This window comes from Eptatretus burgeri, chromosome 10 (assembly GCF_056783735.1).
Source record: "Eptatretus burgeri isolate ZD-2024b chromosome 10, Ebu_testis_v1, whole genome shotgun sequence".
In the NCBI taxonomy this organism is placed as follows: Eukaryota; Metazoa; Chordata; class Myxini; order Myxiniformes; family Myxinidae; genus Eptatretus; species Eptatretus burgeri.
Window position 1 is genome coordinate 32,558,878 of NC_140970.1, and position 19,466 is coordinate 32,578,343.

Here is a 19,466-nt window from a genome sequence, read left to right on the forward strand (position 1 = left end):
TCGCATCCTTTGCAAACCGTTCACGTGTCCCATGAAAACCCACCTTAACAGATCGGTATTTGCTAATTCTTTGCCAAGCCAGCCATTCCTTATCAACTGTTTAATTGGAGTGCTTCCTTGAGTTCTGAAGCCACTTTGTGAGCACTCTACAAAATTCACACTATCACTGAATACTGTATATCAATCGACTTTCACAAACTTCGGCCCTGCATTCTGCTGTGCATCGGGCGGTGGCTGGCTCACTGAAAATGTGCAATTTTATTTTACACCACATTTCCCCTTTTTGTACGATCTTCTTTCATTATACGACCCGTCACTTCGGCATAGATAGATACATAATTAAAAATTAAATGTTTAGTTTTTAAAAGTTTCTTCAACCATTTCATTGGAGTGCTTGGTTAAGACACTTGGCGCGTGCTCTTCAAGCTTTAGTTCGATACCGGAGTTAGGAAGGCAAAATATATGAGATGATTACAATGAGTAAAAAATGTTTTCAGTTGTGAGGAAGCAATGAATTGCCACATCACGGCAGGATAGCGGAGAGGTACGCACATTTGCTCTAAGCTGTCTTGCCTGGGTTTTAATCCCGATCCAGCTATAAACTGTCATCTCGGTGTTTCACAAGCAGGGTGATTCATCAATGTATGTGCCGTCTCTCGGATGGATGTTAAACTGGGCATCACATCTGCTGGAATTCCTCTCGTCTGCCTCGCACTCACCCCTCTGCCTCTCTCACCCCTCTGTCTCCCTCTCTCTGACTCCTCCCTCCTTCCTAATCAACTCTACCATCCACTTTACTCCCCCAAGCTCGAATGCCTTCACTAATTCAACTGCATCTTAAGATAGCCCACAGGCTTTCTCACTTTTCATTTTATCAAGTGCTTTTCAAACATCCTCCTCTTCAACGTCTCTCATGAGGCACTGTGTTCCATGACTCAGCCATACCGTCTCCCTCTCATTTTCCACATTTGTTAATCTTTCAAAGTACTCTTTCCATCTTCTCTTGGTTTCCTCCTCTATTTAGGATCTGGCCAGCAACATCCTTCACTACATGCACTGCTTCAAAGTCCTGCTTTTACTTCTGCCTCACACTTTATATTCTGCAAATCGTTTTCTCCCCCTCTAGTGTTTCTAATGTATCATACCATGCTTGTGCTACTTCCCATCTTACCTTACCCACTACTCTATTTGCCTTCCTCTTTATAATCTTAATACCATTCTCCTGCTTGCTCTCCCGTAGTTTTCCATTCTTTGTATGCCATCTTCTTCCTTTTAATCACATCTTGCACTTCCTCATTCCATCACCATGTCTCCATTTCCTTCGTGTTATTTTTTTCTCCATTAGTTCTTTTCAGTGACCGTAACAAGGGTTTCTTTCATATTCTTCCATATTACTCTACTTCTTGGGCCAACACAAACTGACAATGTTTAAAAATTCCGAACGTGCATACCTGTTCTGTTGGTTGGTGGTTCTTGTCTTTGGCAAGATTTTTTTTTCAGCGTTTCTCGAGCAGCTGTCGAATCCTCATTGTAAGTTTTTAATATATGGCATTCTGCTTTTTTTCACTCATGAGAGAAGTTTTAATGAGTTTTGAATGTCCCACCAGAAAGCGCTACTCATTCTCGAGCCATGGCATCACCCACGAGGACTGTTTGTTGGACTCCATTAAAAGTTCCTTCAAGACGGTCCCCTTAAATTGTATTATTATCATGCTACCTTCAAGGCACAATCCCCATGGATCACACGACACCCAAAACCTTCATGTTGGTATTGCAGGGTAGGTCTGTAATCGACTCAAATGCTATGATGTGGCCAGGCATTGCAGCTCAGTCAGCCAGCCAAGCCTGCCAAGCCTTCATCCAATACATATGGGTTTTCATCCCAAAGGATAAGAACATGTACCAACTGGAAAGAAAATGCAGTCAACAAGCGCACTATTGATTGCACATGTTGCTTTGTGTGGATCCTTTTGCAGCAAGGAGCAAGCAGGCTTTGGTTGTACAAATGTTATTGTAGATACGCTGTGGGAAGTAAGCCTCCTAAGGTCTCTTCACAATGGAACGTGACATGGACATGTTTGAACACCCATGTTGATGGCACTTTGACAATACGCAACAAAAGCAGGACGTAAAGTAGGAGACTTGAGGTTGGACACCCAGCAGCCTTTGAATCACGCTGCACCCGGAGACATTGATGTTTATTGTTGCATTCAGAATCATGCACCTCACCATGTTTTTATCCTTTTGTGTGTGCGTCTGCTATTTATATATTTATTTGTTATTCAGGTTGTGGGAATTTTTGGCAGCACTACTTTTTCATAGGTAGCATTCACACTATACCCAGAAACCAACATTACACCTTGCCCCTACATTAAGAAACCCACATTGAGGGAGAGGTGAAGTGCAGTTGGAGGGTGGTGGCATTGTCAAATGACCACAATGGAAAGAAGACTGAACACCTTGGTCCACAGGGCCTGCTTGCAGTCTCAAATGCGGATGATACTTGGTGGTCAAAGTGGTGGATTTTGAGGCTTTCCTACTGGGTATAATAAGTAATTATGATGGAAGAGGAGGCCATTCGGCCCATAATGCCTGTGCTACACCAAAAACAAATAAAATCGATCCATCAAGCTAATTACCTCTTCCACTGAATGTGGACGGAGCTTATTTCACCCCTGTCTGTCTGTCTGTGAGCAGGATATCTCAAAAGGTTGTGGATGGATTTGGACAAAATTTGGTGGACAGGTTGGTTGTGTGACCAAGACAAATTGATTCGATTTTGGTGAAGTTTTGGATCTGTATTATTTATATTCTATTTACACTTTACTATCACTGCGACCTACATGCCATATCACCTTGAATTATTTATTTATTGATATACTTCATTACCCATCCCATCTTTTGGGGTGAGTCATTACCCTAAGCTAAAGCTCAAAAGCTCATTACCCCATCAGAGGGGTGAGTCCCATCTTCATTACCAACACAACTTTGAATTAGCTATTTATGTTTGTACACTACTATCAACGCCACTGACATACCACCTTGAGTTATTTATTTATATACCTTTTACCTTTCTCCAACATTTATTTATTGATATGCCTTTTACCTCTCGATGACCAACACTACACCTTTGATTGATTGATTTATTTACAAGCAAATACAACCCGTCGCTTCGCTGACGGCGATATTAAGGGAGGAACGGAGGGAGGGAGAAAGGAGGAGGGGAAGGAGAGAGGAGGTAGGGTGAGGGGAGTGAGGAGGAAGGGGGTATCAAGGAGGGGTGAGGAAGAAGGGCAGCATGAGGGGAGGGCAAGGGAAGGAAGCGTGAGGGGAGGGCAAGATAAGGCAGTGTGAAGGGAGAGTCCGTCCGGATGACTGGTATACTAAGGTGGAGGGTGGGAGATAAAGATTGGGAAGAGAGAGGAGTGGAGGAGCGAGGAGGTAGGGAGAGTGGGAGAGGAGGGGTGGGGGAATGGAAGGCAGCGTGAGGGGAGGCAAGGTATTAAGGCAGCGTGAGGGGAGGCAAGGTAGTAAGGCAGCGTGAGGGGAGGGCAAAGTAGTAAGGCAGCGTGAGGGGAGGGCAAAGTAGTAAGGTAGCGTGAGGGGAGGGCAAAGTAGTAAGGTAGCGTGAGGGGAGGGCAAGGTAGTAAGGCAGCGTGAGGGGAGGGCAGGGTGAGGGGAGGGCAAGGTAGTAAGGTAGCGTGAGGGGAGGGCAAGGTAGTAAGGCAGCGTGAGGGGAGGGCAAGGTAGTAAGGCAGCGTGAGGGGAGGGCAAGGTAGTAAGGCAGCGTGAGGGGAGGGCAAGGTAGTAAGGCAGCGTGAGGGGAGGGCAAGGTAGTAAGGCAGCGTGAGGGGAGGGCAAGGTAGTAAGGCAGCGTGAGGGGAGGGCAAGGTAGTAAGGCAGCATGAGGGGAGGACAAGGTAGTAAGGCAGCATGAGGGGAGGTTAAGGTAGTAAGGCAGTGTGTGGGGTTGGGGGGGGAGGGTTAGTCTAGACATAACCACCGGTCAGATACATGCAGAGATAACCACCGTCTTGATACGTGCAGAGATAGCCACCATCCAGAGAGAACCACCATCCAGACATGTATGGAGATAACCACTGTCCAGATAGAGACAGAGAGAGTGGAGAGATATGAGGAGGGGAGGAATCCAGCAGATGTGACATCCAGTTTAACAGTACACACATTGATTAATCACCCTGCCTGTGAAACACCTGGATGACAGTTTATAGCTGGGTCGGGATTCAAACCCAGGCTACACAGCTTCGAGCGGGTGTCCGTACTGCTCGGCTATCCTGCCATGATGTCAATGAAACGATTATTTTTTTTTAAATTCTATTTGTATTTATCTCTGCCAAAGTGATGGGTCGTATAATGAAAGAATATCATACAAAAAGAGGAAATTGCACATTTTCAGCGAGCCAGTCATTGCCCGATACAACGTGGGGTCAACGCAGGCAAGTGGCCCCTGAACATTGTTCAAGTCAATCGATATACAGTATTTAGTGACAGTGCAAATATTGTAGAGTGCTCACCAAGTTCCTTAAACATTCCAACGAAATGGTTGATGAGAAATTGCTCAATTGGCAAGCGATAGCAATCTCCGAACAGTCATATTGAACACACACCCTCCCGGAGATGCCTGAAATATCAAATATGTCCGATTTGGACAAATTAACACTTTTGTGTTCAACACATCCCCATTTTCACGTCCGCCTACTTCTTCTTCTGAATCGCTCGCATAAGGCTCAAAACAATACAGCTCCACAATTACCCCCAAAAGCGATTCCATCACTAATTTTGTCTGCAACAGTTTCTTCGAAATCCCACTGATCAGTTTCGACATTATGAAAACCTTCAGTTACTAATGACGGTGGAATCGGTATCGGAATCTGAGCTTGACATGCACTGTTTCTCTATGTAAAGCTTCCATTTAGATCAAGGTGAAATCATGGTGTGACGTCACTGGCAAAATCGAAAATCAACACTCTCGAGCTATTTTTGACACTTTCGGATTGGCAAAGAAAATTCCCCCCCAAAAAACTTCCCTTCAAATTAGACAGTGATTAATGATTTTCAATGGTTTTCAGAAGAAAAAAAAATTGTGTTTGGGTTCCCCTTTAAATTGTAGTTGTGGTGACTTTATTTTTTAAACTCGAGGGCTGCATTCGCGAGAAGCGAATACGTATTTGGCAACGTCATGAATTTTGACCCCTACCGATCTCAGAAGATGTAGGTCACACAACTTTGACCAAAATACAATCCCTGTTGTGACCTATCACAAAATGTCAGCGGCTAATCTGTATCTTTCCATGGGGCGAAGATATGGGGAAAAATGTGTTTTTGACCTCTTGTGTGACCTTGACCTTAACCTTGAGAATTTCTTGGTCAAAAGTTGACCACTTCCTTGACCTTGTCCCATTTCAAAGACATAATTATTCGTGCTCCTAGAAAAAAACCCAAGGAGGAGTTTTGGGGCAAAGGATGTGTGACGAAAATAAAGAATAATAATAATTATAATTCCAGCAATAATAGTGTATTTGGCATGGAATTGCCAAATACAATAATAATAAGAATTCCAGTAATAATAATATATTTGGCATGGAATTGCCAAATACAATAATAACTAGAGGGGGAGCACTCGGGAGAGTGCAAAACCTCTGCCGCCAATACTGCTGGGTCACTCAAGTGAACCTTGTATCTTATTCATTAAATATGATGTCAACAGTGCTGACAGAGTTTTAGTTCTTTTCTCCAACATTTTTTTTGGGGGGGGGGGGTTGGAAATCACTTAAGACATGTAGAAATGCAAAAAAAAAGAAATCGAAATTTTGTTGAAAAAAAAAAGTTGCAAAAATTTTTTTTCTCTAACAATTTTTTTTTGGGGGGGGGGTTGGAAATCACTTGTATCTTATAACCATGTAGAAATGCAAAAAAATATTTTTTTTTTCTCTAACAATTTTTTTTTTGGGGGGGGGTTGGAAATCACTTGTATCTTATAACCATGTAGAAATGTATAACCATGTAGAAATGCAAAAAAAAATATTTTTTTCTCTAACAATTTTTTTTGGGGATGGGGGGGTTGGAAATCACTTGTATCTTATAACCATGTAGAAATGTATAACCATGTAGAAATGCAAAAAAAAAAATTTTTTCTCTAACAATTTTTTTTGGGGGGGGTGGGGGGTGGAAATCACTTAAAACATGTAGAAATGCAAAAAAATATTTTTTTCCCCAAAAAATTTTTGGGGGGGGGGGGACCAAGTCCAAAATCTAATGGCATGATCCTTGGACCATACCTAACCCCCCCCCCACCAAGTTTCGTCGAAATCCGTCCAGGAGTTTTTCCGTAATACTGTTCACAAACGAACAAATAAATAAAAACCAATGTCACCCGCAGGGTGACCCGTATCTTGCCAAAAGGTGACCACGTGTGACTTCTTTTAGTCACACTGAGGTGAACAGAGCTGCTATCCACCAGGAGCGACTCCTTGAGGAATATCTGCCTACGAGAGATTCCGATGAGAATCGTTCTAGAGTAACCATGAAAAATATGCGTTTGCCTCATAACGTCACCAAATGACGTCATAATGTCTCAAGCTTCACATATCTAGAAAGCACTCATCGAGGTGTTCAATTTGAGGTACTACACGATATGGTTCCTAAAACTTGAAAATTTGACCTTGGGGTCAAATATGTTTGACCTAAGGCGCTAACCATGAAGGTCAAGGCCAATCGCCACCAAAAATTAATCAGCTGAACGCCAGACCATGAACTATATTACCATGAAGTTTGAAGACGATCCGATCAAAATTTATCAAAAAATAATGGTTTCGTCGACTCCCCTGATTTGCGACAAAGTGACCTTGACCTTTGACCTTGACCTTCAAAATTTATGTGCTGAAAGGGACCTCTATAGGCCTCTGATATGCGAAGTTACAAAAATTTCCAATGATAACTGTGCTCTGCAGAGTGATCGATACGTGATTACAGACAAACAAAAAAACATACAAGCTGACCTTCTTCTCCTCCTTCTCCTTCTCCTTCTCCTTTTCCTTTTTCCTTTTTTTCCCCCCTTTTCCCCCTTTTTCCCCCTTTTTCCCCCTTTTCCCCCTTTTCCCCCTTTTTCCCCCTTTTCCCCCTTTTCCCCCTTTTTCCCCCTTTTTCCCCCTTTTCCCCTTTTTCCCCCTTTTCCCCCTTTTCCCCCTTTTCCCCCCTTTATCCCCCTTTTCCCCTTTTTTCCCCTTTTTTCCCCTTTTTCCCCCTTTTTCCCCTTTTTTTTCCTTTTTTTCCCTTTTTTTCCCTTTTTTCCCTTTTTTTCCCTTTTTTTCCCTTTTTTTCCCTTTTTTTCCCTTTTTTTCCCTTTTTTTCCCTTTTTTTCCCTTTTTTTCCCTTTTTTTCCCTTTTTTTCCCTTTTTTTTTTCCCTTTTTTTTTCCCTTTTTTTCCTTTTTCCCGTTAAGGGTCGCCACAGCGGATCATCCGTAATGATCCACATAGGGATTTGGCACATGTTTTACGCCGGATGCCCTTCCTGACGCAACCCTGGTCGCCTCTTACGACACAGGGATATGGTACACCTATTTTAACCGGGACAAACCGGGACAAACAAGGGATACAAGCTGACTAACATATCTTGCAAAAACTTCGTTTTGGCAAGATAACAAACAAACAAACAAACAGCAAGGGGTGAAAACAGTAACCTCCGATCTTCGATGGCAGAGGTTAATAATAAGAATTCCAGTAATAACAATGTATTTGGCATGGAATTGCCAAATGCAACTATAGATTTTCTTCAATACAACTGGTTTGTTTTTCTTGTAAGTTTGAGCCATTAAAAGTTGTAGATTGTTTGGACAGCAGTTTTGTATTGACCAGACAAGATGGGAATGGCATATTGGTATATTTATTAGCTCCTCCTTGCAGACCATTAATGAGCTGGCTGGGGTTTTACTCACCATCTAATAATTAGCATAATGCCAATGTCATTCTCATGAGACTACTTTAGCTTCCAGAAGCTTAGAATCCAGCTTTGAGGGAAAGAAGAAATCTTTCACCAAAAATGAAAGTATACACACAAGGAAATTAGACGCAGGTGGAGGCCATTTGGCCCATCATGCTTGCGCCACATCACCACACCAATTTATCAACACGATCAAAACAAGCAACATGCAAAAAAGTAATTTTTTTATTGTAATTGTTTTTATTTTTAAAGTTTTTTTTTTTTTTTTCTTCTTTTTTTCTTTCCAGGGGAAGGTGCATGGGCATAGACCGTCTTGGGTAAAAAAAAACACATCAACCACACAGCACCCCTTGACGAGTGCCCCACCAACAACACTCCGTACACGTGCACACAATCACTCATCAATGCTCAAGCTGCCTAAAAGTCCTGCCAACATCCCTCTACCCCTCTATCTCTAATACTTTCAGGTACCCATGTAATTCAAATTTAAACTCATCTACTCTTTCTCATGCCGCTACCTTTCCAGGGAGAATATTTCATGCATTAACGACTCTGAGTAAAAGACCCCTCCCTGCCTTACTACCATCTTAACTCTCTTCTTTACTCTCAAGCTATAGCCCCTGGTCTTATCACGGTCTACTCTGCTGAATAATTCTTCTGCACTTATTTTGTCAAATAAGTTTTATTGTACATACTCTTATATCACATACAGGTATATTTATTAAATTGTGAGTTTTACTTGGGGGAAAGGAAACTTTCCTAATTTAGTATACTAGTACGTGCCCGTACGTGCGTAGCCGTATGTGCAAAAAAAAAAAAACGTTCAAACCGTGAGCCAGAAACAAACACACAGGCCGTTCCTTCGCTCTCGCATGCCCGTACATGCATGGCCCAGAAGTTCGCATATCGCAGTTCCGATTATTCACAATTTGAGAAGAGAAAAAAACCCCCCAAAAAACAAAAAAAAACTTTCAAACAACTACACAGGCCATTCCTTCGCTCTCGTAAACGACGACTGGATTGGGGCATTGTGTTTATCTGTAAATGCCCATAAGAAATCGAGAAATTATTAGAATACTCTAACTCATCACTTTCCGGAAGTTCCTTACAATGTAACCCGTAATGGGGAACGCGGCTGAGGTTCTCTTCCCCATCGGCCACGCCTCAACGTGTCTTGTCATTGGTTGGTAAATAAATGGCCATAACTTGGGAAGTACTTATCCGATTAATATCAAACTTTGAAAAGGCACATCCACAGGGCCCCAGCAATATACCTGGCAAGTTTCAATTAGATCGGATCAGTGGTTGTCGAGAAACAGCCGGCACACACACACACACACACACACACACACACACACACACACACACACACACACACACACACACACACACACACACACCTGGAATTATAGATAGATAATATGTCATGTCCAAATTGGTAAGCAAAAGCAGCCAGCCACCTTGCTTTGTAACACCACCACATTGTGAATGCACTGATCATCCCCCCTCCCCCCCCCCAGGCGATCGCATCTGGCTGCGAACGGGAGATTGTGAGGCTGCGGAAGCAGGTTGGGCGCCTTGAACGAATGGTCAAGGAACAGGAACTGCAAATTGTGGAGTTGCAGTTACAGTCAAGCAAGCCCAGAAGCTGGCCTGCCAAGCCCTTTGAGACTCCTGAATACACCGGTGATGCTCCATACTTGCTGACTGTCCACTTATCTTGCATGAAGTTAATAATAATGAACATTATTTGTGGATAACAACTGAAAAGCCAGTGAATTGCATGTTTCTATAAACATGTGAAGGCTCACAGAAGGGCAGGACAGAGGGTGAAGGGTCAACAGTTGCATATATTTTTGAAAGGTAGTGGTAAGAGGGATTTGTGACATCTGAGGAATAAATTTGATTTTAAGCCAGACTGTGGAATTGTGGTGAGACTGTCTGCACTGAGTCTGGTAGGTCGGCGGTTCAATTCTGATCCTTGCTTAGTCACACAAAGATTTTTTTTACAATGGTACATGCTGCTTCCTTGTTTGACATTCAGCATTTGGAGGTTCAAGCACAGATAAACCATGTGGGTTGGCATCCCATCCAGAGGGGGTGGGGGGAGGCAGGGGGAAGTATAATTTTTCAATTTCTCTGCTGAGTACGGAAAGAGAAGCGACGTCGCAAGACGGCGTCACCAGCACCCAGAGTTCAAAGGAAAGTTACGTTACTTCCCCAAAGGTCACCAGATGTTTTTCTCAAGTCAAGGGTATATCCAAGGAACTTTGGTACAGGAGGCCATTCCACCCATCATGCATGTGCTACACCAACACTAGAACCCATCACCCATCCATACTCGAGCTACCTACAAGTCCTGCCAATAACCCTGCACAGCTTTATATCCAATGCTTCCAGGTACCTATTGAATTACAATTTGAACCAATCTTCTCTTTCTGGTGCCACTACTTTTCTAGGGAGACCATTCCATGCATTAACTACTCTGAGTGAAAGACCCCTGCCTTACTACACTGTCCAAACTCTCCTCTTCACTTTAAGACTATGGCCTCTGCTGAAAAACTTCTGCATTTAATATGGCTCTGCCCTTCATTATCTTAAACATCTCAATAAAATCCCCTTGTAATCGCCTCTTTTCTAATGTATAAGTTGCTCTCTCCTTCAGTCGTTCCTCATAGCTTAGTCGAGCTAGCCCCGGAATCCTCACCAATCCAGTTTCTCTACACTGAACCCGTGTGTGTGTGTGTGTGTGTGTGTGTGTGTGTGTGTGTGTGTGTGTGTGTGTGTGTGTGTGTGTGTGTGTGTGTGTGTGTGTGTGTGTGTGTGTGTGTGATTTATGTAACAGCTCCTCCATGAGAACTCAGTGCTGTTTTGTAAGATAGGATTAACACATTGTGAGACTGGTTAAATGTTTTTGTCCTTCCAAACCCCACAGATTGCTCTGAAGTATTTAATGCAGGGCATCAACAGAGTGGTTTTTATCGCCTCCGGCCTCTTCTCGCTTCCAACGTTGTGCTGGGGTACTGTGACATGTCTGATGGTGGTGGCTGGACTGTCTTTCAACAGAGAACTGATGGCAGTATTAAATTTAACAGGCAAGCAAAGATTACTTTAAAATTGTATAGTTTAAATGAATTTCTTGCTCTTCCATGAGCCTCACTCCGACATAGAAAAGCAAGAATTAAAATTTTTTTTCCTTGCAACGGGCAAAACGTAAGCAAAATAATAATTAAAAAACCACCTTTCCACATCACCATTTTTCATTGCAATTAATTAATTGATTAATTACTCCTTTCTTAACACGAGCAGGCACTCCTTCCCTCTGGGCAGGAGTACTCTTCTTGGCCCACCTATGATGAGCAATGTGCTGCAGCACAGTCTTGGAAATGCTCTTTTTAACTGTCCATTTTGAAAGAAATTTCAATTTTTACAACATATAAAATAAAGATGACATGCAATACCCGCTCCCACCAAGGGTTGGCACTATTTCTGCCACACGTCAATTTTTATTTGGAGTTTTGGTGGCATTCACATTTGCTCCATTATTGTAAGGCTCAACATTGATCGAATGCTCATGGGGGATCTTATCTATGTTCGTATATCACATGCAGGACAAAGACATTTGTGTACTTTAATACAAATTATAAGGACAGTGGGAAATGGAGAAAAACACATGGTATATGGTATTTGAGCATGGGTTCCCTGCTTCATCAATCATTGATGGAGAATGCGGAACGTCCAACTTTTGTGCAAGTTCGAACATTGTACATTTTAACCTGTTATGGTGTTGTCGACAACAGAGCTTCACAGCACCTTGTCCAATAATTTTCTGTGAGATCATGTGTGCAGTGCACTACAATCCAACTAAAGCTCACAATGCCCCCAGGCCCCATTCCTCCCATATAGATTGATCCAGGAGGACAACTGGCTGGCCAGCTCTCAAGCCATTCCCATGGAACCTTTATTTATTATTTATTATTTGAAATATACATGTTCTCGACTCATGGAAGAGCTAGGAACAGAACAAATCAGGACACAACATAAGAAAGGGAACACCAGGGTGGAGGGAGAAGTTAGATGGACAAACAAGGGATGCAAGTAATGATGGTTAGTGGACAACGCAAGGGGTGGACAAGATGGAGACGTAAGCAAAATTGTGGGAGGTGTGGGGGTGCTTTGATAGGTGTAGAAAAGATCATGGACTTGGAAGGGGAATGACTTGAGATGGTGGTGAACAGCTGGAGGGAAGAACGAGATTGAAGAGGGTGTAGACGGCGATTCCGCAGGCGGGAAAAGAGATGAATAAATGAGTGGATGGGAGCAGTGGTTCTGGATTTAGGCAGTTTCATGAGTAAGAGGATCCTGGTGGACCGCGTGCATCCTGCAGATACGATAGGCTCATAGACTCAGCTTCAGCGTGAGAGATTCCAATGACATTGAAGGCCTTTGTTTCCACAGCGTCAAGCTAAGCAAGATGTGAGGTAGGGGAGCCAGCCTAGAGTGGAGAGCAGTACTCTGTCAAGCTGTGGATGAAGTCTTGCAGGTGGATAGGAGCTTATGTGTACCTTCGAAGGACTTTGCATGACAGAGGATGCCCAGTTGGTGGCTGGCTTTGCAGGCTAATTTTGAAATGTGGTTTGCTCAAGAGATCATGGCTGAGAGTGAAACCCATGAGTTTGAGTGACTGAACTTCTTCAAGAGGGTTGTTGAGAAAGTAGATTGAAGGGTTTGTGGTATTGTCCTTTCGGCAGAGATAATATAAATATATGTATATATATATATATATATATATATATATATATATATATATATATATATATATATCTCAGGATTGAAAGACATGTTGGCAGAAGTGTTTGACCAGTTTGTGATGTATGTATGTATATATATATATATATATATATATATATATATATATATATATATATATATATATATATATATATATATATATATATATATATATATATATATATATATATATATATATATATTGGTCGAGGTCTGAAGAGATTGAAGAGGATGCTGCCTGCCTGCTGTCAGAAGGATGAGAGATGTCATGCCAGAGAGTGGAGTCATCAGCAAAGAGATAGAGGATTTTCCAGTCAGTGAGATCATTGATAACAATGATGAATAATATGGGGCCTAAAACACTGCCTCGTGGTACTCCAGCCTTGACAGGGAGAGGAGAAGAAAGGGTTCTGTTGAGAGCCACACATTGGCTACGAGAGTGGAGGATGTCAGTAATTCAAGAGTGGAGTTGGCCTTGGATTCCATAGGCAGAGAGTTTGGAGAGCAATATGGGATGCTCGACTGTATCAAAAGCTTGAGATATGTCCAGAGAGACAGTCCTGATCGCATGTCTGACATTGAGGGCCTCCATCCATTGTTGGGAGAGTAGAAGCAGCATGTCCAAGGTAGAGTGACCAGGTCTGAATCCAAATTGATGATCTGAGATGATGCTGTTGGAGAAAAGGAATGATTTTATGTCAACAGTGATGATGGATTTCATGACTTTGCTGATGATTGGGAGTAAGCTGATCGGTTTGTAGTCAAGAGGATCAGTTTTTGCACCTTTTTATGTTGTGTAGTGATGTTGGCACATTTACAAGCAGATGGAAGATGACTGAGGGGAAATGAAAAGGGCAGAAAGAGGAAGTGCAAGAGCAGCAGAGCAGGTTTTTAGGACATGTGAGTTGCTGCCGATCGGTCCAGAGGCAAGGGTTGCCATCAACTTTCCTACCTTTTCAGGTGCAAAAAACACAATTCAGGAGTAGTTGGGTACAACTGTAGAGAGAGAGAGGGGGATATATATATATATATATATATATATATATATATATATATATATATATATATATATATATATATATATATATATATTGTTGTGGTTACCAAATTCGCAAACCACCATTCAGGTCCCTTAGGTGAGGTATCTCGGTAAGTACATGTGTAGTTAGGCCCAAACCCGTTGTCTAGTGGGAATACATGTCATTTATGCGTGCTGCGACTCTTCAGGATAGCCGTTTTTCTTTTGCTATCTTTATTTTGGACCAACCGCCATGATTACCACCACAACCACATCAACCACCAACCACAACGCCGCTTCACCACAACCGCCACGACCTTCCCGTCACACCTCGCAACCGTCGCATCGCCACCGTTCTTGCCCCGCTGTGGGTACCGGTGTTGGACTCGTGCAGGGCGCGCGCCGAACAGCGTGTACAAAATCACGGATTTTGTGCTTCAAAAACGGATCAAAAACGACACACGCCCACTTTTTGCCGTCCAATCGGTGAGCGAGGGGCGAATTGGCCCCGCCCCCAGGGCGATCGATATATGCAAATTTATGGATCAAAAAGCCTTCACGCCCACTTTTTCTCGGGCCAATGGGGAGCGAGGTGAAAGGTCGAAGGGAGGGGGTCAAAGATGAGAGGGCGAAGCTGCGGGGCTGATAAAAGGACCGTGTTCGTCAGTCCAAAGAGTCCAGAGGCGGAGAGTAGGAGAGTAGGAGAGTCGGAAACAGAGAGTCAAGACTTCGCGGGCGGTGGAGTTGGCAAGAAGGAGCTGGTCGTCGTGTGCGTTGGAGTCGGAACGGAGGGGACGGAGCTGTGGAAAGGCAGCGACACCAGACGAGGGGGTGCTCGCGTCGGGAGCTGCACCCCAGGGAGGCCGACAGCGCGACCTGGCCGAGGTGGAGACGCTCGTCGCGGGATAATAAAAATCCTCTATACCCCGAGCATCAGCAACCCCCTCCTGTTTCCCCCCGCGCTGAGATAGTGCGACCAAGGGGGCCCCTTTCCCACCCCCTACCAGACACTGTCCGTGAGGCCCGCGGAGTTGAGGCGCCATCGCCGCTCCGCGTCTCATCACCAGACGGGTAGGCGCGACCCGGTCTCGGCCTCAGGCCCGCCTCATCCTTGAGGGTATTCTTTTCCTTGGTTTTGGGTATGTGTTGTCGGCGCAGTCTGTGAAGTGGAATTGTATAAGTGTTGCCGTGTGCTCGGTAGTCGGTATTAGCTCTGCATTGTGTTTTCGCTTTTACATTTGCTTTTTGTGTAAATTACATTGTGTCTTTTCTGTGTGCATTTGGTGGAATTGTATATGTGTGCTCCCGTGTGCCGCGAATAAATGTGCTTTGTGTTGAACTGTTTCCCGCTTCGCTTCGCCTTTTCCTCTATTGAATCCCCATCTTGCTTCACGTAAAGGGTTGGTAGTGGGCTGAATACGCCCGATAATTAATCGAACCGTCGAGGTCGACGATAACACCGCTCGGTTATTCTGATAGTACGGAACGGGTCGCTGAAGTGGCCCGTGTCCGAAGTCGACCTGCGGCGAGGTGCGATCGCCCAGTCTACCCTCCGCGTGGGTACTTAGGTAGGTCGAATTTGGCGAGCAACCCTATCCCACGCGGGGGCTGATTGGCTCGATCGCGGTGAGACCGAAAGGTCCACCCGTGACTGGTTCCCGGCGTTAGTCCGAGAGGGTCACGACTGGATTGTCCGTCCGGTGGGCGACGTGCCGCGATTCGAGTTGCGTGGCCGTCAGCACGCCGGCGGGCGCGAATCCGCAACACTGGTGTCAGGTCGTGCGATACAAATTCATCGCCCTCCTCGCGGCACTGGTATCTGAGAACAGGAAAACGGGCTCTCCTGTCTCCGGCTAAATTCACGGGAATCGGTCCAGGGGTGAGAGAAGCGACCCCCGATTCCCTCCAAATTACGAGCGAGCGAAATTAACCCTTCACGAGAAGCAAGATGGCGTCTCAAGGCGAGCGGGAGCCGGGGGTATTAGAAATGTATATGTGTAGTAATGTGGAGTCCATGGTCCAGGATGGAATCCCCGTGCAGGAAATGTTGATTGTGCAGGAACACGGACTCGCCCAACTGAACCCAGAGCCCGAAATGGGTGCGGCAGCGGCCGCGGTGTATGACACCTCCCCTCCCCCTCTCCACCAAAACCCTTCCCCAACCCCTGCCGAAACGGCTCACCCAAGCATACCCGACATGGCCCAGCTAATCACCATGCTGGCAAAAATGATTGCGGATATGAAAAACGAAATGAAAGGCATGAACGAAAAGATGGATACAAATACAAATGAAGTAAAAACGAGGATGGATGCGAATACACAGCAAATAAACGGAATGGAAGCAAACATGAAGGAGGCAATGAAAGAGCTCCGGGGTGAGACGCAGAACATGGGCCGATGCCTGCAGGCGGGCATGAAGGCCGTGAGCAGGGAGCTCAAAATGGCGACTCCACGTGTGGGAACGAACGAGCTGGGAGGGGGTGCAGCGGCTGACAGGCCCGCGGTGGAGGCGGGTAAGAAAATAATTCGGGAGACAAGAGACGAGGTGAAAGTAATTGCGAGGGAGAGAAAAGAACAATTAATACGGAGAGCAAGGATGAGGTACGCGGAGATCGTGAAAGAGCAAGGAGTGAAAAACAGGGAAGGACGGGAGCGACTAAAAGAGAAAGCAAGGTTGACCTACATAAAGATAAGGGAAAGACGCCAGAAAGAAGCGGAGACTAATAGACAGGAGGGAACAACAGAAACTTATAAATGTATAGAGACACGGGAGACAGAAAAAATAGAGGAGAGACTGCAGGATGAAGACGGGGAAAGTGACGCACACACACACACACGGAGGTAGTGGAGGATAATGGGGGTGAGCTCGCGGACTGGGTAGAGACCCAGTGCGAGCACCTGGATGGCCTTCTCCAGGAACGAGGGGAGGGAGTCTACCCCCTTGAGGCGAGTCACGACCAGGTGGGTTCGGTCGTGCTTTGCGAGGTTGAGGGGACGAGTGCTGCGAACGGGTGCTTGGAGAGCTTGGGGGGTATAGAGGCCCCGGAGACCCTTGTGGGGACTCGAATCCCCAGTGTGGTTGTCCCTGTGTGTGTGGTGCAAGGTGTGAGTGCGTCCCTGTGTGTGGAAGCGACCCCGTGTGTGAGTGGTGTGGTGGCGATGGTGCCGGAGTACGTGCTTCCCAGCACGCCGTGTGTGGATGAGGCACGGAGTGTGGGTGAGGCACCGCGGGTGAGTGCCCTCGCGTGTGTGGATGAGGCACCGCGGGTGAGTGCCCCCGCGTGTGTGGATGAGGGACGGAGTGCGAGTGAGGCACCGCGGGTGAGTACCCCGCACGCGTGAGTGAACGGCCGTGTGCAAGGTAGCTGTGTGCAAGGGAGACCGTGTGTGTGAGAGAGCGGTATGTAAGGGAGATGTCGGTTGGCATGCGGGAGCACGCAGCCGCGTCTCCCGGTGTGAATGTGATGGAGTGGACTGTGTGCGTCGTAACACGCAGGTGTGCGTGGGTGGAATGGAGACGGAGACAGCGACAGAGGAGAGAAAGCCGAGTAGCGGCTGTAGTTGTTTCGGGGACCGTGCCGGGTTCACCCAGCAGGGAGCACGAGGTCCGTGCTGTGCAACGCACGAGACCACCACGTGCTCGCTTGCGAGAGTGAAGTCCCGGTCCGGAAACGCACGCGGTGGATTTGCCGATCCCGCGGACGGACAAAGTTTAGGCAGGACTACGGATTTGGACCGGACGGGTTCTCCACGCGATCGTGTGTGTTAAGCTCCAACGGGCAAAGCACATGTGTTCGCGTGGGGAACCCCTCGAGACGTGGGGCTTGTGTTTTTTTTATGCGCACGGTGACGTCATGGCTGCACGTGGGGTTGGAATCCGGCAGGAGGGGTATCTCTGCCGGATGGAACCGTCCAAGGAGGGACGAGGAACACGTGCAGCTGCATGACGTCACGGGCAGTTGCAGGTGTAAAGTGCGCGAGTTGCCGCGCAGGTGCTGCGCATGAAAAAAAAAAATAAAAAAAAACAAGCCTCACTTTCGGGTGCACAGGATTCCTGGGCAAGGGGTGGAAGACCCCCTTGACCTGGGCACAGGATGGAAACTAGTTAGGGGGAAGGGTTAGCTTAGTTGGACCGACTTCATGGGGCAGGGGTAAGTCCTCATGGAGTCCGTGGAATGGATTAGTTAGAGGGATTGTAGCCAGATTTAGGTTGGGAAATAAAATGATTGATTTGGAGACAGAGACAGACTTTGGATGTGTAGAGATGACGTAGTTTAGCTACGTAGTGTTAAAAGGAACGTGCTATAGTTTAAGGGACGACGTGGGAGCACGAGTTAGTTAGGGGATGTAGTTAGAAGGATGGCAGAGTTCAGCGGTGTGTGTGTTGAAGAGTTGGTGAGTTATGATGTGGAGACATGTTGAGTGAGTGAGGCCAGTGGGTCTGTGTGTGTGGAGTGAATGGGGAATGCATGGTGCGATGAGTGATTGGGGGGAGGAGTGACTCCCGCCCAAGGGACCCCGGGGTCAGTGTAGAGTGAGTTAGCTGGGTTAGTCAAATTGAAAAATGGAGGTCGTTTTGTTGTTGGTGGGAATGTAGGCTCGAGACCCATTTGGAGGGGTGCAGGAGCCCTGTTGACGGGCTTGGGAGCATGGCTGCGAAAGGTGAGTATCGCTGAGTGGGTAGACCGGGCACCAGGCTAGTCGGCCGCGGTAGGCCAAGGGCCCATGGGGGGCCGGGATAGCGTAGTGGGCACGGGTGCGTCTGCTTGGTGCGGAGGCCCGGGGCGCCATTAGCCGCGTGGGCAGTGTTGTGGGCAAGGGTGACCCTCGGAAAGGGGCCTGGGAAGCCGGCCTACCACGTGTGCGTTTCAGGGGAGGTGCCATGGGGGGCACTCCCCGGTGTTAGGGAGCTGGTAGGCTCGGAGGCAGTGTTGTGCCCGGGGGTGCCATAGCTGGGGAATTGGCAGAGGGTCGTGCCTGCCAAAGGGAGCCACGTGTCCCAGCCAGGAGACCGTGTGAGGGCACGGAGAGAAAATTGGGGGGCGAGGCCCGAAATTGTGAGGACACCAACACAGGCGACGGGAATCTGGGTTGTTAGAACCAATAGTTTAAGCGAGAGGCGCTTGTTGAAAGCCCCGGGGTAGTTTAACAGTTAAATGGTTAGGGTAGATTAGGAGATGTACCCCTCCGCACCATCCATCCCCTCGCTGTCGTGGGCCGCTGGACCCACTTTGGTTATAGATCGCCGAACTCTGGGGAGGCCATTCTGAGGCTTGAGTTGGGCCTCGGCACAGGACGTTAGCTCTCCCTTATTCCCCTCCGGGAAGGGAACGTAGGGGTTGGGAGTAGGCTAGGTGACAGGATAGGTTAGCCGAACAAGGACGATAAAGGGGGTTAGGGGACGATTTATAGTGGGGAAGTGAAAATAAAAACAACAAAAAAATAAGTTGGGGCTAAATTGGGGTTTGACAAATTAAGGGAGTGGGTATGTACAGTGACAGGCAAAGGCGATAGGTGGGAGGGAGACAGGTGGGTAGGTCCGAGCCCGCCTTCCAAGTGGCCAGCACCACCGCACTCCCTCCACCAACCTCCACTGAACGGCAAAGGCTGGCCAACTTCATCGGCTGGCCGTGTTTTTCTTCGAGGCGGAGGCCGGCCAACTTCATCGGCAGCTGTTGTTTTGCTGCAAGGCCTGT

General features: G+C 46.4%; 1 protein-coding gene across 4 annotated transcripts in view; it reads left to right on the forward strand.

Annotated features, from left to right (window-relative positions):
- Window positions 1–19,466, forward strand: part of LOC147018258 (fibrinogen-like protein 1) — a 45,719-nt gene that overhangs the window by 12,898 nt on the left and 13,355 nt on the right. For 3 of the 4 annotated variants that reach the window (XM_085897799.1, XM_085897800.1, XM_085897798.1), the window contains exons 3-5: window positions 8,249–8,278; window positions 9,482–9,647; window positions 10,897–11,056. In XM_085897799.1, the coding sequence (XP_085753925.1) occupies window positions 8,249–8,278; window positions 9,482–9,647; window positions 10,897–11,056 (356 nt within the window). The remainder of the gene's footprint in view (window positions 1–8,248; window positions 8,279–9,481; window positions 9,648–10,896; window positions 11,057–19,466) is intronic. The other variant, XM_085897802.1, reaches the window with a different exon arrangement.